This window comes from Electrona antarctica (assembly GCF_951216825.1).
Source record: "Electrona antarctica genome assembly, chromosome: 15".
NCBI lineage: Eukaryota > Metazoa > Chordata > Actinopteri > Myctophiformes > Myctophidae > Electrona > Electrona antarctica.
Window position 1 is genome coordinate 40777643 of NC_136796.1, and position 24396 is coordinate 40802038.

Genomic DNA, 24396 nt, shown 5'->3' on the forward strand with positions numbered 1-24396 from the left:
GGCCACTCGCAAGCCCTCGTTTCAAACAGCAGTATAGGATGTATTGTACAGTATTCAAGAAAGAGATGGAGCCTTCATTTCCACAGGCGAGCCAGTGACAGTGAGAGGTGTACGCATGTGCGTGTGTAGAGAGTGAGAACACTATCCTAGCTGAAACGGTTGCTCTGGGGAGGGTTTTCCTCGACGCCGTCACATGCTGCACGCGAGGAAAGGGGTGGGGGGTGGAGCGGTGGATATTATGCAAGGGGTTCTCTCTGTCTGTCTGTCTGTCTGTCTGTCTGTCTGTCTGTCTTTCTATTTTATCACAGAAGGTGCTGTTGGCTGGGCTATAGTGCAGCCCCAGCCCTGCCGCCGGTTCCATCACGGCCCTAATGGGCTGGAAGATGGCAGTTTCCAGGGTTGATTGCATACACTGTCTGGAATGATCAACGCCTCCTGCTGTGTGTTACAAAACTGACACTCCCGTGACTGCCTGAATCACAGAACTGCAGCGTACAATATGGAATAAACTAAGACAGTGTACAGTACACACTAGTGGTTCTCAACATAGGGTCCGGGGACCCCCCAGAGGTCCATGGGGAGGGGGGTTCCAGGGGGTCCCCAGCTAAATGGGTGACAGTTAACCGTCCGTCACCATGCATGTGCTGTGCCAGTAAATACGAGATAATTAATATTTTTGATGAGTGTCATCATGTGCAAGTACAGTGTACAGTAGCCTGGCTAATAAGCCAGACCGAATCAGCCAAAAAAATTGCCTGCCGGCGACAGTGTTGTGTGATATTAGTCTGGCTTATTAGCCAGGCTAAGTGTACAGTCCATGCCTGAAATGCATAATTTTAGAACTATAATTATATGTTTTTTGTTTTTTTTAAAGGGAAAAAATCTAATGGGACCCCCATGATGTGGCCTAAATGCATATCAAATTACGGGTCCTTGACAATAAGGGGTGTTTTTCACAATACTTTGATTTAGTCTTAGTTGAATAACACACCATTTAGTCTTACTTAGTCTCACTCTCAGTCAACAAAATTAACACTGGTTGAGACATGGTTTACATTTACACTACCACTGCTGTACATCTGCTCATGCATGGAGAAATTCCAGCTGTCTATGCTGTTGATTGAGTGTATGCAGAGGGGAGACAAAACTTTGAACTTTTCGTGTAATTAATGCCACTTGCCATTTTTTATGTTTTGGTATTAAGAAAATAAAACTAATAAAGAAAATAAATCATGTTTGCTTTTGCCATGGGTTGCAGCGGCCGCTGCACGAATCTAATTTAACACGTTTCCCCTCGTGCTTATAGGGTTGTTGTCGTCCAAATAAATATTTGTAAAATGATGTCCAAATATTTATATTGTGCAAACAGTGCAATGAATCAATTCGCCAGCTGAGAGAGCTAGAGGGACGGGGCGGCTAAAGAGTGGGCGGTGGACGGGGGTGTGTTCACACGACCAACATTTAAAAATCCCACTCTCTCTACACATGCGCATCGATTTGAAGAGAATACGCCATATTGAATTCCCGTAGGGAAATCTGCTAGCATTTTTTCAGCTAGCGGCGTCAAGGGCCACTTTATCAATGTGGTCCGGGTCGGTTTAATATTTTAACACTTTTTTTCTCCTCGTAACGCGGGGGTTGACTAGCAGCAGGCTCGTATCCCCGGGTCTTCGGGAAGTCGCGCGGGTTTGTAACATTGTAACCGGGGTCGGTGGGTTTAGTTACCAAGAGAGAGAGGGGAAAAAAAGAAGTTGAATGGATCCGAGGATCGCTTGGATTCAGCCCGAACAGAAAGGACCTGCGAACGCCTTATGGATGCACGTCTGGGAGACGGCTCAGGGAGGACGGGCACATCAGCTCCGTAATAATCAATGTCTCAATTATCCAGCACCGCTGGACGTTTTTAAACATGTCGCGGCGTCGGGCGACAACCGGAACGTTATTCCCGTTGCGTGTCTGAACGGTAGCAGCAGCAGTAGCCATCACGGCGGCATCACGAACGGCAGCAACGTTAACCACGGCGCTGCCGCGATCATGCTGCCAACCGCCGCCACCGGGAACCCTCTGACCCCGCCGAACGGCACGGCGGCGGACCATCGTCCCCACGGCGAGGGGGAAGGACGAGGCAGAATGCCCCCGAAGAGCTGCTCCACATCCTCCTCCTCATCCCAGGAATCCACTGGAACGGACAGTCCATCCCCGAACTGCTTCTCGGTATTATTAGAAAGGACTATTGGCGGCGGCGGTGGTGGTGGTGGAGGAGCCGGGGGACATCATGCATTCACGGGGAACAATCTGAACCAGAACGGGGGAGGAGGTGGTGCCAATAATGTCTTTAACTTCAATGACAGCATCATGCACAATAATGTCAACCATTATCTCCAGCAGCAGCAGCAAGAGGGGCATCACCTTCATCATCATCATCATCACCCGCCGTTCACTTACACACAGCAGCAGCAGCAGCAGATCTGTGGGATTAAGCGTCACCAGGTTCACCACCCTCCTACATCTGGACCCGTCATAAATCATCACAACCACGGCTACCACCACCACCACCACCACCATCATCACCTCCATCACCCGGGCCGGAGGAAAAGTAGCGAGAACAAGGCGAGCACGTATGGCATGAACTACATGCTCAATGCAAACTGCACTACGAATGACAACTACAACGAGGCCACCCGATGGACCCCCTGGAAGACCAGAAACTACAACCCCGGTGTCCTCGGGTGAGAACTAGAGAAGATCCCATTCTGCTGAAGATGTTTCTTTAAGTGTTTTTATTTTTTCATTTGAAAGAATCTTGTCAATGTCGAGGAGAAGCTTTTAAAAGGAGGTTTTAATTTATTGATATTACTCTTGTGTTACGCAAGTGTGTGGCAAGACGGAAAGAGAATTAAGTGGGTAAAGTGTCGACCTGAGTCGCATCGATACTTTTTGTATTTGGAACTACCCTCCTATTTGCATGTATGTCAAAGTTATTTGCGTCAGAAATGATTAATTTCTGTCCACTGGGCAGCGAGTCAAGTACAAGCACACGAGTGAAGCTTAAAAAATGACTCGCTTGCTTAAAAAAATTAGCTGATCTTCAAGCTAACAAGCCGGTAGCTTGTAGGTCTGTCTTGCTTGGCATGCGACTGCATAGTAGCTAACCCCAATTTCCCAGTTTGAGGCTAGCAAGTGGCTTGGTAGGCTAATGTAGCTAACTGATTTCTCCATTCAGCCGGTACTGTCTTCTGTGGTTATAGGTTAGGAGGCTAACATGAGCACACAGCTAATTTCCCCCTTCATATATAATGTTCAGTTTATTGTGCCCCCTCCCATTCAGAACAGTTTGATGGGGCCCCTCTCTCTCCCTCACACCAGACACATCTAGGGACATTTGAGATCATGCTTGGAGGCCCTTCCTGTAAAGTGAAATGTTAAACATGCTTTATTTATTTTTACACTAGAAGTTTAGTTCAATGATTGACAAGACAATTGTCCTGAACTTGTAAGTAATGATTTAGCAAATAGTATATTTGCACACACACACACACACACATCACACACTTGTCATTCCCCCCCCCCCCCAATGTCTAATTTAGGGGAAATCTTTGTCCAGCCTTTGGACATTGTTTAATAATGAGGCTGATGGGTTCATGTCAGAGGGCTGGGGTCATGAAACGGTTAACTTGTGGGACCAGAGCAGTTCATACAGTTCTTGGTATAATGTTGAGACAATCATGTGAGTCATTCAGTACAACTGTTACTGAAATGATCCACCAGGTTGTCAGACTTGTAAGAAACACATTTGAGAATATAGAGCCATATAACTCCATTGGCTGTTAACTTGAGCTCCAAAGCTGAATCTTAACAAGGACAGCAAAATATCACTTGATCTAAAAGAGCATTGATTTCAAACAGTTCCACTCAAACATCTCTATAATAATGTGAAATGTGCCCCAGGGCCATGCTTTATGGTTCCATTTACTACATGTCGCTAATAACTATCACAAACAGGAGTGTGGGGCACACTCTTCCCTCGCTGGTGAATGCTGCTACCAAAGTAACTTGGCCTTTGGCATACAAAGTGAAATTTAGCTGATCGGTTAGTATATCCCTTTTTAGTTAAACCACTGTTATTCATTGGAACTTATACTCTTTAACATCTTAATAGCACTAGTTATCAAGTTTTGACAAAGACTCACAGAAATATGAGAGAGAGAGAGGAAGTTCCAATGTGTTGCACGAACCTGTGATGTTTGTAATGGAGGTTTACACCCACCTGGGATTTCTTTCAGTGCAAGAATTTGGTGCTTGTCAGGAAAGCAGTGAATCTTTGTGAAACTGAAGGGGTTCTGCTTAAAGCCCCTTCCCAGATCTTCATAATAATTCAAACGGGCGTATTATGCCTTGTCATACAAAAGGGTGCATTTCATCTCAATTAGGCCAATGCTTGTTAAGTAGTAGAAAGTTAAGTAGTGTTATAGTCTTATGTCTAGCCTGTGAATGTAATGTGGCTATCTAATCTTGCACCACATGAGGGTGCCCTTGCAACCGGATTGCTTTGAAATCCAAGACTATATACAGGCATGATGCACCTTTTGTATTAGGAAAATAACTGAATAGTTGAGTGTGCTACATTGGCCACATTGTAATGACTACTGCGTGTCTTCCTGGGCAATTATGAATTAATTAATTAATTATGAATTCATTGGTAATTGATGGTGGCAGGCAGTCTCGCTGCTCATGGGACACATTCCCAGATAAATGAATGGCCAGGGGGCTGAACAGACATCCACTGTTCTTAGGCATCTGACTGGTCATAAATGTTTACATCATCCCATGCCCCTCTGCTGCCACACACGCAAAGACATGCCAACAATGAAAAATAAGTGGAGCTCAGGACCACTTCTGATGTTGCTCTGGACGATGGATTAGAATCCCTGTGTTGTTTTTCTTCTCAAAACCTTAGTTTAACTTCTGTACACCTTCACGATTTAGCGTCGGCATGGATTTCTTGCCGTCTCTTGCCTGTCAGCAGGTTATCGATAGCTAGTCTTGACGTTATCGACGAGGATCATCGTCTTAACAAGAAAAGAAACGAGAATAGAAACATGAGGGAAAACTAAGGAAAATAAGGACAAACTGTTTTCAAGGGCAATTTGAGGGTTAGCTTTAGAATTGGGGGTGAGGCCTGGATAAGGGTTAAGTTTAGACTTTGAGGATTAAGCTAGGAAATGAATGTAGTCCATTTGTGTGTGTGTGTGTGTGTGTGTGTGTGTGTGTGTGTGTGTGTGTGTGGTAATGACCTTAATTACGTCTCTGTGCTCAGACTCCATGAAGAGGTGATGGACTTCTACAAGTTCATGTGTCCGAGGCCAGAGGAAGCAGCTATGAGGAAGGAGGTGGTCAACAGGATTGAGAATGTGATCAAGGAGCTGTGGCCTACTGCAGCCGTAAGAGACACACACAAGCTTGTAGATTGGCTATTTTTTTGCCAAATAAATGTTGTGGTGGGTTGGGGGTTCCACATCGCAGCAAAACAAGTTTAACCCATTTTGGGCGGGAACCCCTTTTGGTGTTTTAACCATTTAGGCCTGATGTCAAAATTTGACAGTTTTCTGAAACCTATTCATGTCAAATATATATATGACATTGGCCGCCGACCCCCATCTGAAAATATGTTGTTCCAGGGACCCTCTCAGTAGCAAAGATTTGAGTTAAAAACTCGCTCTGTAACAATATATATTCAAAGATGTCAGGCACATTTTCACGATTTTTCAAAAATGGCAGACCTACAAGTTCATAGCGCGGCACTCAGTGCCGCGCTATGAGCTTGTAGATCTGCTATTTTTCAACAGCTAAAGTATAACATAATGCTTAAAACACCAAAAGGGGTTCCTGTCCAGAATGGGTTAAAAGGGTTATTCAATGTGTTTGGGTCAAGGATAGCTGTCTATGAGCCTATACACTCCATCATGCCTATGAAAGTGTAAAACATGTGGCTGAATCATGACTTTTGCTATAATGATGGCTGCTACTAACTAACACAGTCGGGAGGTTATTTGTGTGTTGGCACAAAACCTATTACCTTTACCAGACAAATTACTGCAGCAATTTGTGACTCTTTTTGTTACAGAGACTAACTGTTCAGGAGAGGAGAAATACAGATTTTTTTTGTTTTAATGCAAAATGAGTTAATAGCACAGGCAGACTCTTCACATACTAGAGCATGTCTGAAATAAATGTCGGAGCTGAATTCAACATGTAAATATGAAATAAATTGCTAGGTGTAATGTTAAGAGTCCACAGAAGTGAACCTTTCAAGCCTGTCAGAGACTCTCTCTATATGCCATATAGTTTGAAAACTGGTGGGTCAAACTGAACAACCAATATGTCAATTTGAAGCTATGATTCCCTGCTTTCATATGACGTGAAAAAACGAAAATTAAAAAAAGAAATTCAATGACTTAGCCATAGTCAGATGCGGTGACAATTTTGATCGGTTTCACGTGTGTTAACAACATTGCCAGAATTGTGCAGTGTGGAAGCACCAATGCATACATGGCTAAACATTTTTGGAGATATAGCTTTTTATAAACCCAGACTAGATGATGTTAAATATCATTTTGACATCTGTGTGTTGTTCACTGGCCCAGTCTCCATGTTAGCATAACATGTTGGCTAACATAAAGACTTGAAGCCTATCGGAATCAGTTGCCAAAGTGAAGAAATAACCATACGGCAACTTATTCACACAATACACATGCAGGAAAACAATTGTAAACACTGAGATGTTTTCAGAGAAGTTAGACAGTTTGACTTTAACCATGAACGCTGTTTTGCATTGATTTTGACTGTTTAATTGGCATTTCTTTTGTCTTTGCTTATTTTAGGTCAGGATCTTTGGCAGCTTCAGCACTGGTCTCTATCTTCCAACAAGGTAAGGCCTGTAGTGTGTGACACCGGGCTTGATGGTATGGCTAGTATTTTTATGTGGGGCTGGGTGATCTGACTTCAAACCACGATTGTGATTATTGAACGATAAAGTGGAACTAGGAGATTTACAAGCTCACAATGTGTGAGCTTGTAGATCTGCTTGTTTCACATTTACATCGGTACAATGGCAAAAACATTCATCAAGTTATTAATCAGTTGACCTACATGAGCAACATTTAGGTCTGTTATTGGTTCTAAATATGTTTTGAAATATTTATTTGGTTAATTACCCAGCCCTGTTTTCATGTCCAAACTTTGCTTTGCCCTCAGCGACATCGACCTGGTGGTGTTCGGGAAGTGGGAACGCCCCCCACTGCAAGAACTGGAGCAAGCCCTGCGGAAACACAACGTGGCAGAACCGTTCTCCATCAAAGTGTTGGACAAAGCTACAGTAAGTAGCTCATTTTCATCCATGCCAAAAGCTAATATCCATGGTTCAAAATAAGAATCAAAAGTTATTTTTGTAGCTTTTTATTGATAGAACAGTAGTTGGACGGGAAACGGGGGGGGGAGAGAGAGAGAGAGAGAGACACGCAGCAAAGGCTGTCGGGATTGGGACTCGAATCCGCAGATGCCACTGTCAGGCTACGTTGAGCCTATAGGTTTCTGGACTGCTACGCCAGCTGTCCAGGGCCAGACTCAACTTTATTATCACATCACTGATTTACAGGTCTAAGGAAATGTGTGAAATTCGTTTTTTTGCATAAGAAAGGAGAGCAGGGAGAAAGAAATCAACAAACAAACAAAGTAAAGATAGCTACATATACACATAGCATAACAGCAGCAGATACAGTGTGTACCAGAGTATAAGCATAAGGTGCAAACATCATGGTCAAGTTCAAATATAGCATCAGCTCTTTGTATTCTTCAATTGAACCCTAACAACCCTGTTCTGGGGATAACATTCGGAGATTCTAGCAGTTCTGCATCATATTGTTGTGTCACGTTGTGAGCTTGTACGTCGGCTATTTTACAATGTTCAGCGAAGACTGAAGATAATTATGTAGTGTAGGTTGAAAACATTAACGGGCTTAGGTAGAGCCTGTGGGAATCCGCTCATTAAATATAGGGTTTAAGTGGTTTTAACAAAAGATGGGGCAGTACTACAATTCACATGACTTTTTTTTTTCCTAGGTGCCAATCATTAAGCTGACAGACCAGGAGACGGAGGTCAAGGTGGACATCAGTTTCAACGTGGAGACTGGAGTCAAGGCTGCAGACTTCATCAAAGACTATGTTAAGGTAACGTCGTCGGAAGACGAAAAAGCGATGTAAAGGCATCACCAAATGATTTTTAATGTGAAATATTCACTATGGCCTTTTGAACATTCATTCTTAAATGTTAAATCACAGGGGTGAAAGAGTTTAATACGAAAATATCGCCATGTTTCAGTAGGGGATTTCAGTATTCTCCAACAGGCGAATCTACTTTCTTGTTCCCTCACCCATCAAATGTCAAATACTCTTACCTGTTTCAGCCAATGCAGCTGCTAACATCTGGGCACAATCTGGCTCTACCAGTGGGTTTAGCACAGATGAACATTTGGCTAAGTGTCTGCTATGAATAAAAGAAAGGTGCAGACTGAAAGCCACCAGAAACAGTGGTAGGAAAAGTACGTGTTTGTACAACTACAGCTAGAGAAGCCAATGTGCCTGCTTTAGCAGAGGTCTGTTATTGATGCAACATTTCCATGCACTTACATTTGGGATGCCAGAGAAATTATAACCTTTTTCTCTGTCAAATTGAGTCCAAGGGCTCAATTTCCCAAGAATGAGGGTCCCTTCCAGTAGAAGTAGTCAACATGTAAACATCAGTTGATCTTTGATAGGTACAATTCTGAAATTCTTTGGAGTGAGTATATTGCAGTTCGGATGAACACAGGAATTCAGCTTCTCTCACATGAATGTTAAAAACAAACACTTGTTCTTTGCAGGCAAACATGAATTTTCCTATCATCCCATAGATTTTTCCTGCTCTTTCCCACTCCAAACAGTGCAACTTCTCCCGTTTAAGAAGTGTACAAATGTGTTGTTGAAGAGAACATTTCCTGTCTGTTACTATTGTTAGTAAGTGGTGTTATCAATGCCATCGTTTATGGTTCATTGAAAAAGTATAGATGCATTGAATTATTTCAGAAAATTAACCTTAAGTAGTAACTGTAATTGTATGCTTGTTTATTAAGGACAAATATGTGTGGCCCCTAGTAACTAACATTCTTCAAATAAATAAGGTACAAATATTACTATATATATATATATATATATATATATATATATATATATATATATATATATATATATATATATATATATATATTGGAGGCCTGGTGTAGTAGCAGATGCATTTCGGCTTCTTTTCACTTCCAACGTCCTGGATTCTAAGGGTATTGTAGCACATACTCCAACACTTATATAGCACCTACTCCCAACACTTAATATAGCACATACTCCACTTATAAAAGGTCAACCACCAACTTTGATACGCGAAGCTCCCTCGGGACTCGGGAGCTTATAACCACATGCATACATGTCGTCTGTCTAAACCACATGCATGTTGTTTCTAGTATAAGCCACTCTGTCAGTGTTTTTTTTTTGTTTTGTTTTTTTGCTCCAACATTTACAGTGCAAACTAAGGGCTGGTCGCAGTCCACCATAAATTACAGTATATATGCATGACATGCCGTGACTCGATTCTCGATTTGACCGTATACTCGTAAGCTGTAGAAGGAAATACAATCTTGAGGAAATTTGTGTCATGCCCCATTTACCGGCACCAGACAGTACTGTTAACACATGCCAACAGGAGACAAAAGCCACTTTCTTAAAAACAGAAAAAGCTGAAGGAATGTCCATGCATTTTAAAAGAGGGCATCATTTGTGCTATATTATGACAGGCTTCAAAGGTTTCAAAGCCAATAGACCTTTATTTAATTTCCCAAATCAAGCCTGGAATAGACTCCAATGATTTTACTGTCAACAATGTACTCCATTGAGGTGATTTAAAAAAATCACACCTGTGTGAACTGAGTGGTGCAAATCTGTGTAGGGGTCCCCGGAACATCCAGACCTCCAGGAACGTGCCCAGGGGGCCGGGCCGGTTCCGGCGAGCCGCCCCGCGTCCGAAACGGTTGAGAAATTATAGTTACTGTGTGGGGGTCCCCAGGGGGTCCCTCTACTGTACTGTCACTGTACTGTACTGTCACACCCAAAATCATCATATATATACAGCTAATGTGTGTGTGTGTGTTAGGCTAGTGTGTTAGGCTGCACAACAGTGACAGTTTGTGAAAACCAATCAAACGCTATTTTCGTGCTCGGACACAGCCAGCCAGTCAGCCAGCCAAGGACACAGCCAGAGACACGCATAGCTCCGCATAGGAGTGGTTGCACCACTCAAATGTCCATGACTGTCAACAATCCTGTAAATCACTTAAAGATGTAGTGCCGTGATTTTGTTTTCCCATCCTAAAACATGATCATCAGGTACTATGATTATACTAGGAGAAAGATTGTTTACAAAAAAGTGTACAGAAAGTGTTAAAATGATGTTTTTATGTGGCCACACAAAATAAAACCGAACTGAACTGAAGGTCATTATACCATTACCCTCACTCAGTTTTGAATAATTTGTGGGTGTTTGTATGGAGAAACGAAACTAGTCAACCTTTGTAAGGCAGGAAGATGGAACTGAAAGTTAAAGCAACAATCCTTACCCAGAATTCTGACCCGGGTCTCCTGCATGAGACCATATTCCTGACACTAGGGTCTACATTTCCCAATGGAAGAGTAGGGAGACCACCTCCCAACCACTGGAGATGCGTACTAGTTCTAATGAATTAACATACACTGATAGGATGCATTCTTTAAAATAAGTCCTGTATTGGAGCTACTGTATAAGGTTCTATTTTAGACTGATATGCGGAGTGCTGACACTGTGCTCATTGTACACTGTAGGTAAGCAACTTTTCGACAAATACAACACAGACCCAGAGTGGAATTTCCCCTTTTTTTTAAAGGCAGACCCACCTCTGCCCTAGTCACAGCTGTAGTGACTAATGCAATGGTCGAATTCCAGTGCATTAATGTTCCAGGCAGCTGTCAAGAATACAGGATTTGCCTTTTTGTCCTGCCGCATATTTGCCTGAGATTTCCTCTGAAATAACATGCCACAGCTTGACGTGCTACTATCTGAGCGGCCGTGGGATCAGGTCGATGATAGTTGTTGTTGCATCTAAAGAGATCCTGCACAGTCTTGCCAATAAAGGTCGCTTCCCCTGCAGTCACAAGAATCTGTACTGCAGCTATTACAGCTCTCACTTGTAGGACACTTAGCTGACAGGGCACGTCATCTGTGACATACAGTATGCGTCCCTGGGGGTAATTCTACATTTTTGCTCCTGATAAATAAATAATTGTGTAGATACGACTAGCATTTCATCGCTTGTCGGGCAGGAACCTTGTATCGCTCCACATTTCATGTTGTTTTTTTTCCATAAACAAATGGCCCATTTTATACTTCATATGACAGTGTCATGCAAAAGTAGTGGAAATGGCCGATTTACAAGTGTGGCTGTTTTCAAGACAAGGTTCACAGTTTTGTACATGAGAGGTTTCTCCCCGACAGCGACAATGTTTTTTTTTTTCTTCTTCTCCACCCTGTTTTGGAAGCAAGATCACATGTGGAGCCGAGATCGTTCTGCATATCCTTGTGATCCTTAGGATTGCTTGATCTCTCCACCAGTCACGTGGACCCATATGGTTTTCTATACATGTCGTTAAAATTCCCCAGAGCTCTTCAGTGACCCTCAATAAGTTACATAAATGGGAGTAGTAATTATACTTAACTGAACTCCTTTTCACTTAGTTTTCCACACTATCCTCATCCCCATCTCTCTCTTTGTGTCTCTCCTTTGCACCACAGAAGTATCCAGTGCTGCCTTATCTCATCTTTGTTCTGAAGCAGTTTCTGCTGCAGAGGGACCTGAATGAAGTCTTCACCGGTGGCATCAGCTCCTACAGTCTCATCCTCATGGTCATCAGCTTCCTACAGGTAGGACACACACGAGGGCGCTCACGCACACACAACAACCCTGGCCCTTCCTACAGGCCGAGCATGTGGGCGCCATGGGGGACCCAACTCTGTCTGCCCAGTACCTCCCCAATGTCTGCCCAGGGCCTCCATAGTGACTGCCCAGTGCCTCCCCAGTGTCCCCCCAGTGCCTCCCCAGGGCCTCCATAGTGACTCCCCAGTGCTCAGTGCCCAGTGCCCCCCCAGTGTCCTCCATAGTGACTGCCCAGTGCCTCCCCAGTGTCCCCCCCCAGTGCCTCCCCAGTGCCTCCCCAGATTGCTCAGGACCGGCCCTGACAACCAATCAACAACAACAACGGGGAACACAACGTAATGGAGGCTGCCATTACACTCCATAGACATCACATTGCGCTTTGATTACCCAGAAGCCCTGAGGAGCCAGCGTCAGTGATTTTTGTTTTCCGGTAACGTGATCCAAATGTGTGGCATATCCTAGAGTGTCCGAGGAAAACCATGTATGTCTTAAAAGTGATCAAATGCTGCAGATAAAACAAATAAAACACAACTTGTGAATGGGGGTCAAAGTGTTAAACACTGGAATTCCTATTCTGGGGCAATATGTTAGTTTTTTTTCATCCCACGATTTTGCAACCCATTTTTTTTCACCCAGTGTCAATTATCTAATGTAATCCTGGGCGCTACACTTTCTCTGCCAACCTGGGGAGAGCAACGGACTGACCTCATGCTACCTTCTATCTATGCATGAGGAGTCCAAGGGGCTTCTTTTCGCCTGACGGGGGAGTTTCCCCGGTTGGACGTAGCGCATGGAAGGAACACGTTATTCCACCCAGTTCCTTTCCCCTCCCATCAGGTGCCCTGGCTGGCCAGGGGGAGGCAGTTTAGAGACCAAGATTGCTGCTGCATGTTTTCTTTTCGTGAGTGTACCTACCCTAGGGGACACAGGGAGAACATGCAAACTCCACACAGAAAGGCCCTTTTGCCAACCCCACCCAAGGTTCTTTATTATTTGGTTCTTTATTTGTCTCCTGAGGAAGAAATTTGTCTTAGACAAAGGGCCCGCATGCAAGCGTAGCCCTTATGCCCATGTCGCCGCAGCGCCAGGGTATGGGCACTGATGACGCGGAGGAGAGAACACGCCCACAGCGCCCCCAGCGCAAATCGAATCCAGCACCTTCTAGATGTGAAGCGACAGCGCTACAGACTGCGCCTTCCGTGCCCCCATGGGGGCAATACATTGAATACAATCTGACCCCACTGACTAAAATCAAAGTTAAATATTTAACAAATTCATTGAGGTACTTCCTTCCTAGCATGCACAACATAATCATGGCGTTGATCGGTCCAGTCAGCGGTTTGCAAGATTAGCGACAGACGCACATACGACGTCTCTTATGGACACGCCGAAAAAAACCCCAAATGCAATGGCTAGTCCACAGTCGTGCACACTGTCATTACTAGTGTGACGTACGCTATAACCTCACATCCCCATCCATCCCTTCCTCTTAGCGGCATCCTCGCATCGACGCCAGGAGTGACCAGGCCAACCTGGGGATCCTGCTCATAGAGTTCTTTGAGCTCTACGGACGCCATTTTAACTACTTGAAGACGGGCATCTGCATCAAGAACGGAGGAGCCTACGTTTCCAAGGAGGAGATGATGAAATCCATGAACAACGGCTACCGGCCGTCCATGCTCTGCATAGAGGACCCACTGCTACCAGGTGTGTGTGTGTGTGGTGTAGTGATGGTTTTCACGACTCCATCGTATGATCTATTAATTTGTATATAAATTAGGCATTATTCACAGATATAACAGTATCTTTAAATACTTCATAATGTTGGTGGGGATGTTGGGGCTATTCCCGATCATCATTCCTGCATCCTACCAATCCTTTTGAAGTTGGATATGTGATAAAATATAAACTAATTTTAATTCGTTATAAGCTGTTGGACTGAAAGTTTGATCAAAATCATAATATATATATATATATATATATATATAAAATTATTTAAAGCCTAGAATCAATGCATCCAGGGTCCTGTATCTATAAAGTCATACTCCTCTTGGCCCAGTCGGAATATCAAATTTAGTTTTTAGAATTTGCCACTCCCTCTAGTCTAATGGTCAATTTGAGAATCCCTTCAAACACTAACCCAAATCCAAAGATTCATGATTGGAAATGTTTTTTATTGGTTTTTAATGAAATGTTCATGTTTTTATTTAGACCGTCACCACATAGATTCCTATTTCGAGCATGTAACACAACCTCTCAACAGAAGAATGAGAACTAGATTAAATTTAAAACCCATTCAGGACGGGAACCCCTTTTGGTGTTTTAAGCATTATGTTATACTTTAGCTATTGAAAACGCAGATCTACAAGCTTGTACCGTGGCACCGAGTGCCTCCCTGGGGGGGGGGGGGGGGGGGGGGTGTCGGTGGCCAATTACATATATGTTTGGGGTCCTTGACATGAAATATTGAGCACCACTGAGAAACATGAGGTATTTCAGAAAACTGTCAGGATTTAGAAGACATTTTTTAAATTTCAACATCAGGCCTAAATGGGTTCTAAGAAGATAAAACGGTAGCTAAACCCAAGAACTACGTATATGAACGTTCAGGATGTTTTATGTGTGTGTTCAGGTAACGATGTGGGCAGGAGTTCATACGGGGCTCTGCATGTCAAGCATGTGTTTGAATACGCCTATACCGTCTTGGGTCATGCTGTGTCACCGATCGCACGGTCCTACCCCAACAACGACGCTGAGAGGTTAGATACACAAACTCCACATGCAACTTTACTTCATTCAACCATCTGGTAACAGATTCTGGCCTTGGGACAAAAGATTTTGATATTGGCGTCACAATATATAGATCTTATCACATTTTGGTCAAAACGTATTGTGATATTTGGTTTTATCCCTATCAAAGTATAAAATAATAATACAATACTTGACTTTACACCCACAGCACCTTAGGGAGGATAATCAGATTGACCCAGGAAGTGATTGACTACCGGGAATGGATCATCAGGAAATGGGGAGGCAAGCACCTGGCCCGCATGGAAAGCAGAGGTGAGATTCCTAAATCCATTTGTGCCCTACTCTGAATTCAAACCTGGGTTACCGCCTGAGAGTCTGGCGTAGCCTGACCACTATTCCACAATCTCCGAATGCTATATAGAGTCTGGAACTACACCTCCCGAAATCCGAACAGGGAAGCTGCCATTTCCGTTCACGAAAATATATTGTAAAATATATTTTTTACATTATTTCCATTTCTGCTAAGCAGCAAGCTACTGTATATATGCTTGGATGATTTATATTAGGATAAATTTGCGCGACTGTAAAGACGAAACGGAAGTGGAGAGGAGTTATCACTTCCGCTTTATCGCTTGTTCATGATCAGAGCTTCCATTCTCCAGACCGTTGCCTCTTGCAATTTTCAAATGCTTCCGTCATACAGTCTGGCAACGCGAGACTACCGCATGAGAGACCAAACGTCTACCACTCAATCAAGTGGTCAAATCCCTGCTTTGACCATGGGTGATTTGCACGTACAGTCGGATCTACTTGTCAACCACCTCCAACCACTGCACATATGCTAGAATGTCTACCATACAGATTGGTCAAATAATAATACATAATTGACTGCAGCTTTACGAGTTAGGAAAAGAGAAGGGAACCCACACACTCATATGCTCCAAAAGGTATATTTATTGACGACGTTTCAAGCCAAGGCTCTTCATCTGGTCAAACTCAGCTTTACGAGTTAAAACACTTTGAGAACAAAAAAAACGGTACATTCAGGGATAATGACTTGAGAGCAAGACATTATTTAGCAAGAATATTTACCAAATAAGTGATAAATGAAACTCTAATCAACTGTAGTTTGCTTGATTTTTGTGGCCTGCAGTGTGCACTGTGCAGTGAGTGCAACCGTTTGTTCAGTGTCCTTACTTTTTTGCCTTCCAGTTTTGCTCGCCAAAGATCCCGAGTTGGAGCAGCAGGAGCCGGTCGGGGTGGACGAGCAGCAGCGAGACTCGGGGTCCCCTCACAGCGCCGACTCGCCCATGTCCATCTCCAGTCCTCAGCAGCATTCCTCAGCATCCTCCGTGTCCTCGCTCTCTGGATCAGACAACGTAATGAAACACACACACACACACACACACACACACACAGAGTAATTACTGTTAAAAAAATATTGAATCTACAAGCTCACAGCGCTTGTTGTAAGCTTTTAGATTTTCATCATATGATATGGAGAAGGTCTGAATTAGACTTAAATGAGTAGTTCACTTCACACAAAAAAGGACTTATTTTCTATCAATTACACCCCATGAAGTATTGGATTCATGGATTTTCTTTTTTTTGGGAGGGGGTGAACTCCTTTAAGAGTGCTTGTAGCGATGAAGCTGTCATTACCAATCCTTTCTTTCTTGCTTTCTTCTTGATGTCTCAGGACTCTGATTCCACACCTCCATGCCCTGTCGCGCCACCTCCCTTGCCTCAGTACCGACCGTACCAACATCTGAGCCTGGCATTACCTCCAGGCCTCACCATGAACAAGCCTGTCATGGCCCCCCAGTTCATCATTACTCCAAGTTCACAGGTAGGCACTGTAGCACTGCTTTGATACATGCACTGTTTCAATCCACATGGTGTTAGCTCGCTCGCTGGGACAAGACTACTCTTTCTCTATGACAACAAACGAGGAGCGTGTGTGTGCGTGCGTGCGTGTGCGTGCGTGGCTGGTGAACAAGGCGAGCGGCCAGTCACCTGGGACACAAACTTCTGTGTGTTTTTAACTGCCAACGAGTCGAGCGAGGAGGATGCAAGACGACGACAAAGTTGGTCCCCCAAAGTTTCACCAAAGTCTGCAAATACTTTTGACTGCGCACATACCTGGATATGGCCTATAATAACGATGCTGATATCTACTGCCGCTGTTTGTGGTTCGAAGTAAACAAGCTAATTAAATGGTGAACTGACTTAAGTTAGACCAGTAATTCTACACAAAGCTAATGTGACACCTCATAACCCCTGTCTCATCAAAGTCTCGACAAGATGCAGTCAATATTACTCGTCTCATACACCAATATGAATTTCTATTCTGCAACTATAAAGTACAATGTTATAAACTAACATGAATTAAAAGACGTCAGGCCCATCGCTCTTACTTCCATTTTGGGGAAATGTTTTGAAGTTTGAGTTATAAGCAGACAAATTACAGCGACTGTTTCTAACAGCTTAGATCATCTCCAATTTGCTTATAAAAGTCAGAGGGGAACTGATGATGCAACTATCAGCGTGTTTAACACGCTGTCCAAGCATCTCCAAGTCCCCTCCCACTTTGCCAGGGTCCTTTTTTATTGATTTTTACCTCTGCTTTCAACAGCATGGCATGCAGATACACACCCTTCTGCAGAGACTCATTGACATAGGGGTAAATGGAGGTATTATCCATCTTGTCAGAGACTTCCTCTCTGACCGGCCTCAACAGGTCCGTGTGAATGATACTCGGTCCGACATCACGCAGGGGACTATCTTATCCCCCTTACTTTTCTCCTTAAACAAACAAACATATCCTGGTTGAAATGGAATTGATTTGTGTATAAGTATGCGGATGATATGGCCCTGGTTGCCTTACTGAAGAAGGGGGGCACAGCGGGGGAGGAAGCATACAGAGCATTATGTGTCATCTCTCCAGAACCCTTACTACGCAAGCTCAACTCCTTTAGAGTGAATAAGCACATTATGGAAACAGTCTATAAGAACCTGATCGAGGGAATCTTGACACTTAACATGTGGTATGGCAATCTTAACCCATTCTGGGCGGAAACCCTTTTGGTGTTTTAAGCATTATGTTATACTTTAGCTATTGAAAAATAGCAGATCTTCAAGCTGAAAGCAAGGCACAGAGTGCCGCACTACGAGCTTGTAGATCTGCTAAAAAAAATTAAATCGGGAAAAGAATCGTCCTCGGGTCTAAATGGGTTAATGTATAAGGAAGAAGCAAGCAATTTTTGAGCAATCAATGAAACGTGAAAAATCTCAAATTATGTAATTGACAAATTTGCTTGTAGATCAGCTATTTTCATGAATTTTTATAATTCTTGAAGATTTAAAAATAAATAATGAAATCACTTGCCATTATTTAGAACTGATTTTTAAATCGATTTAGGTGTAATTGTTGCGCACCTACTAACTTCTGTCCTGTTTGTCTCTTTGTGTCTCCTTCCTTCCTTCCCGCTGTCAGCCTCACATGTCGCTGCCTGCCGGTTTGGCGCTGCACTCCCTGCCTGGCAGACAGGTGTGTATAGACGCCGCCGGACTCCCCTCCTCCTTCTTCCACATGCACCCCCAAGCTCATGCACATGCCCCCGCCCCCTCCTCCAGCCCCCAGCCTCCTCCTCCTCCTCCTCCGCACAGCCCCCACTCCAGCCACACACACCAGGTAGGCGCCGGATGGCCACTTAAAACTCACACACAACAACACACTGTTCCGTTTTGATTTTTATTTTATTTGGCCTTTTATATACAAAGGTTGAAGTCCCTTTCTGATACAAGGCATCTTTTTTTTAATTGATCTCTAGCAGCAATACAAGATGTTCCAACTCCCACACGGGGTTCCCACACAGCCATGAAATTCCTGGAAATATTTTTTTGAAATGAGACTATTTCCACTCCTGGAAGAGTTTTCGAATGTATCGAGTGTATTTGCCTATGCATTATTTTTTGGCTATTAATGAAAAACATGTTCCAAAACATGTCTAACATTACATGAAATATCTAACCTAATAAAGTAGTTTTGAGCCGAACGGGCTGCGTGATTGCAGACTAATACCTCGCGTAACAAAAGGGACAGACCTACCAGCTCACAATGTTCTTTGATGCATTATGTGCTTGTAGATCTTTTGATGATGATGTTGATGATAAGAGCACCTCACTTCACACGGGTGTGATCTTTTGATGATGATGTTGATGATAAGAGCACCTCTCACTTCACACGGGTGTGATTTTTTTTTCAGCTCCTCTGAGCACAGGTCTCTGCCACTGTAGGCCAGCAATGTTGATGGAATATGAAAAAATCTGACGGATCACTCTTGATCACATGACTATAGAGATGATGTGTAAAACGTTTCATGGCAATCTATTTAAGTTGAGCCTTTGCATTCGCCTGTAAGGTCGTTGAACTAGGGCGAGTGCTACAGCAAGCGCTACGGGCCAAGATTTTCAAGGTTTTCAGACTACGGTGGAAGATTGGGAGTAAGTCTGCAGTTCTGATTGTAATGGGAAGTGCATTCCACAGTTTTGGAGCCATAAGGGAGAAGAGTTTGGGACGTATGGAGCGTTGTCCCGGCGTTTTTAAGTGAAGGTACTTCCAGCTTCCCTGCGTTGGCTGATCTGAGTGGGCGGGAGGGTTTGTAGGGTTCGATCATGGACGGACGCTAAGGGTGCAAAACGTGGTCTCGGCCACGCCGCTTGGGGAGATACTAAAACAATGTTATATATATATACATACATGGCAACAACTAAAATGGCACGGACCTGAGGCTGTTTCTAAAAACGCCTTCTGAATGTTGTGGAAGTGCTGATGTGCTCTTTCATCACCATTTTAAGTTTTCTGAAAAACGTAAAACTTTATACACAAGATGGATAGTTGAGATATATCTCAACAACTAAAATGACATGTAGGCGTTCCAGGCTTGAAATGTATAACGATGTATAGGTCTGACAGTTTAAACACAGTAGTTGGCATAAACACAGTAGTTGGCATATAAAAAAATGTCTTCCATGTCGTGTGTCCCCCTCCCTCCACCCCCCCCCCCCCCCCCCTCCCTCCCTCCCTCCAGAATGGAGCCTCCAAGTTCAACGTGAAGGCCTTCCACAACCCAGCGCTGGTCAACAACCCCAGCCCCGTTCTGGCCAACAACCGCAACGGACACACGATTCATGCCCATACGCACACGCAGAACAACCGCAGCACCTGGCGACGCAGGAAGCGAGACAGCCTGCCCGTCAGCCTCAGCAGATAGAGAACACTCCACATCCCCCACATCTTCCTCTCGGTTTTTTGCTCATCCCGGCACCTCTTCATCCTGGGGGAGGACAACGGACCCAGATGAGCCCATTTCTGAAAATGGCAGATGTACAATCTCACGACACGTCACAGATCTGCCATTTTCAGAGTGCGACACTGTCGTACGACGAAGTATATACTATAAACCCAGGCTTATCGGAGACCAGCAGTGAACTCATTCTTTATCTCTCGCAGGCTGCCTCCATGTGAGAATACAGCCTGCATCCGTTGCATTTCTCCCCTCTTCCCTAGTCTCCACCTTTCTGTTTACTCATTCTGTCCATCTCTGCATGTGTCTTTTGTTTTGGATTTTTTTTTTTTGCATTCAGTTTTACCGGAGCAGGGCAGACTGGCACTCTGCCCGACAGCATGGCGCGCCCAACGGCAAATCTACTCTGATTTGAGTTTTGTCTGTTCACTCGAGTTCACCATCGCTTCTTCTTTTTGCGTTGTAATTAGTTCTTTCACTGTGCTTAATGCTTATCATTTTGGGACTGGTAGTGATTGTTAACTGTAAGGTGGGGAGCAACAAATCCGTGTTTGGTGTCCCGTAGGATCCTATTCTGGTGAACTTGTCTTGACCATGTCTCTACGCTGTTCTCAAACCCGCGCAGCCAAGCTGCCCGTTCTTGACCTTCATAACGTATTTCCATGTACTCACTTATGGTCAAACGGTTTTTGATTTGTGCAATAGTTTCTTTTTTTTTTGTAAGTACGGTAAATTGTTTATTTAACTTTGTGTGCATATGTACAAACTTTTTTATATGCTTATTTTATTTTTGTAGAATATTTTTGTTATTTTTGCAGAGTTTACAGAACCCTTCTCCAGGCAGCATCTATGGAGAGTGTGTATTGGCTGGCGAAGTGTGTGTGTGTGTGTGTGTGTGTGTGTGTGTGTGTGTGTGTGTGTGTGTGTGTGTGACTGTGTATTAACTGTGGAAAGTGAGGTTGAGATGTCCCCCATGGACCACCCCCCCCCACCCCTCATGGATGTTGTATTTGGTGTCATAGGAAACGGGACAGTGGCGAGGAGATATATATTTTTTTGTCTCATGGATCTTCCTTCCTGTCACGCCTCTCTTGGTCTTCTGAAACCACAGGAGCAATGCTGAAATGAACCTTGGGATATCGGAAACAGATGTAAATCTGCCTTATTCCACTAGAGGGAGGTCTTGTTCTAGTGTAGAAACTCCAGATTGAACAGAGTGTTCGCACCACTACTGCAGTGAGTGTGTGTGGGCCCCTTATGTCAGACTGTACTCTTAACATACCTTGTCAGGGGAGGTGTGGCAGAAAGTCTGCCATCATTGTCTTGGCATTCTGTCTGTGCACTGTCCCGTAACGGGAGGTGATTTTAACAATGAAAGCAATTCGATCACAGGATTTTTCTTTGTTCGTTTTTTTTTTTTTTTTAGCATGATAGCCCAACTTCCTCAAACGTGTCGTATGCTTGTGTGTCTTCATAAGTGTGTTTGTCTCCTTGTATTAAAGTGATGTATGAGGGCTTGGGCTTTTAGACGAAGAGACAGTTTAAAAACACTCACCTGAACTTGAAGCGCAAGAGTTAGAACCGCCAGTTGACGCAAAGCCCACTGATCCGGGATCTGAGAAACTCGTGCCATGTTTGTGACGTGGTCATGGAAATCTTGTCCCCAGGTCACAACAACCTGAGATACAGCTCTTGCCTGTAGCTGTAATCAGTGCAGAACAATACTAAAGGTGCTTAATGATGAGGTTTCTCTCCTTCATTGCAAAAGGACAAGAGGAGGGAGGGAGTCTTTCCCAAACCACGGACCCTAGAGAAAGGGAATTATATTTTGATTCCGTTGTGGAATCTTGTGGATATTTGATTGCCAGGTACTTCCGCTAGTTGTTTGCAATGCCTTTCTTTGTGTTTACTTGGGGTGTGTACGTAGTTTCTGCTGCGGGCGCACAGTTTTAACAACACACGCATACATTACTCACAGATGGGACTGTCGGAGGCTGTGACATGCTGTGACACTGGCATGCTGCACATGCCAGTGTTATTACTATGCAAGTGGATTTATTTCTAATGAACGTGTCACCTCTATTACACCCCCCCCCCCCCCCCCCCCCCCCCCCCCCCTATGACAACCACTGCTTGTTGGGACTTGGAGTAATGTTACCAACTTGTCAGACTCGAGTTTTGGCATTTCTACCATCAGATGGGCGGACCTGCCAGACGACTCACTGGTGAACTAGCCCAGACCCCCTTTCCCGACCATCACAACACCCCATGTATCTGTATGTAAGCCTTGATACGTTTGAAATTCTGGTTTTGTACATCTGTCGGTCCAATGTAAGGATAGGGGTTGTTCATGTTTGGGTCTGTGTGTAGTGTCTCTCAGTGAAGCGTGTGGGAAACTGAACCAGAATCACAAACCACTGCAGTTTTTTTTTTCTTTAAAAGAATGTTTTATCCATCACCCTGCAGCTCGTGAACCGTTGCACCCAGAGAGCGACTTGCACTCTGCAGTGCCCCCATTGGAACTGGGTACACGGATGTCTGGCTTCTGACTCCTCCACATTACTGAGACTGTTCTGAACTTTACACTCTGTATTTTTATTTTAGTTTTTTATATTTAAACCACGGTAACTTGATTGGTTGGTCAAACCTCCACCAGGCCCTGTTCTTCTTCAGTGTCATAAAAGGAAGATTGTGGTGCTGCCTTTCCCAACCTAAAGACTCTCAAGACTGAGCAGAATATAGACTCATTTGGCCCTTAGGTGGAGACTGATATCTCCCATTTTATGGTTTGATAAAAGTCGCACCAAATCAAGTGTCGCAAAGCACAATGAATAGTCAAATGCTGTGCAGCGACATTAATTGCCAGAAACTGCATGAACTGCATTTCCACATTTTGGATCATGTATTTTCTCTCACACACAGACAATATTGGGAGAACAAGTCCCATGAAATGTCTGATCATCAGTGCCAGCTTGTTTGGAATCCTAAAGCTGTCATCCCCCTCAAGCTCTGTCCGGGAGAAAAGGAAATACGCCAGCACAAATTTAAAAGCTACAAAATAAACACAAAACGAGCATTAGTGGAGGTTTGTCAACCAGGTTAGAGTTGCCTGCCATTCGCCAGAGCTGAGACTGACATGCGGTAAACTAACAAGTCTGTACATTTTAGTGGTCCTGTGTAGCTTGCTGTCCTTTGTTCACCTTTTTCCTCTGGTCTTGGGGTGATTGGACAAGTGAAAGCAACATACCTGGTCACCTTCTGACATTGCTTTGACCTATCCACATTAGTGTAAGTGAGTGAAAGGGAAGCACAGTTAAGAGAGTGACAGTGAACCGCTGAGATTCTGGCGTACATATGTATGCAATGTAACGCACCCCCATTGCAATACAATGAGGGATTTTAAACTGGTGGCTGCCATTTAGGGAAAGGTGGCAGCCCCCTCTGTCCTGGCCAATTCATCTGGGCAGTAGCCCTCAAAATGGCTGCTTAGCTAGTGGTGGCCGGAGGGACTCCACTGCCCAGCTTTTGTTTTGAACATTTTTATGTACCGGTATATTTTTTTCTATTTTATTTTTTAATAAACATTTTAAAACTGCCAGTCACTGTAAGGGTATTTTATTTTGTGTTTTGAATTTAATCTAGTAGTGTGACAGCATTTTAGGATGTACTACTTGGCATGACTGATGACCTGATAAAGTTGACCCTTCTTCCAAGATGCTGGGTGGCTACCAGACAATGAATTGGTTGGCTGTGATTCTTCTGCTTACCACTGGGTGTTGGCATGTTGCCCTAGCCTGGCTAATAAGCCAGACTCAAATCACACTGTCGTGGCAATTTTGTTTTGCCAACGGCTGATTCGGTCTGGCTTATTAGCCAGGCTAATGTTGCCCACGCACCACTGATTTAACTGGTGACTATTAATGGTGCGTTTGACAAGGATATAGTTTAGCTAGTCCAGCTCTTAAAGGAGCATTCAGTGATTTGAGTAATTTGGAAAACCCTCAGTCTGCCCCAGAAACAAGATGTGCACTGCACATGCACGCACTACAGTGGGGGGACATGCAACAGGCCAATTGCAACAAAACAAAAGAAGTGATATTTGAATTGAGTGAAATCATGGAATATACCTTTCTTCTGGTCCATAAGAGTTTTAATGTAGTTCAATTAATCTAAAAGTACAGTAACATTAGAAACAAATAAATTAAAGAGAAGACCTATTGCCAGGCCAACTGCATAACCCGGATTCAGGTGCTGTATCCAGTGCTATCCACCAGTCACCAGACATTTAC

The 24396-nt window shown here is 43.9% G+C and overlaps 1 protein-coding gene across 2 annotated transcripts; it reads left to right on the forward strand.

Moving 5' to 3' along the window:
• The first annotated feature begins 1510 nt into the window (after positions 1 to 1510).
• On the forward strand, positions 1511 to 23705 carry tent4a (terminal nucleotidyltransferase 4A). 2 transcript variants are annotated; one of them, XM_079521814.1, is made up of 14 exons: positions 1511 to 2729; positions 5318 to 5441; positions 6882 to 6928; positions 7255 to 7375; positions 8119 to 8226; positions 11906 to 12034; positions 13541 to 13754; positions 14680 to 14806; positions 15007 to 15110; positions 16011 to 16177; positions 16498 to 16647; positions 18295 to 18492; positions 19348 to 19413; positions 19892 to 20029. In XM_079521814.1, exons 1-13 carry the CDS (start codon positions 1756 to 1758, stop codon positions 19405 to 19407), a joined length of 2523 nt encoding a protein of 840 aa, XP_079377940.1. In that variant the 5' UTR covers positions 1511 to 1755; the 3' UTR covers positions 19408 to 19413; positions 19892 to 20029. The 2 variants fall into 2 exon arrangements, with proteins under 2 accessions (XP_079377940.1, XP_079377939.1); XM_079521813.1 differs by lacking the exon at positions 19348 to 19413 and having other exon boundaries at positions 19892 to 23705.
• Positions 23706 to 24396: the final 691 nt, after the last annotated feature.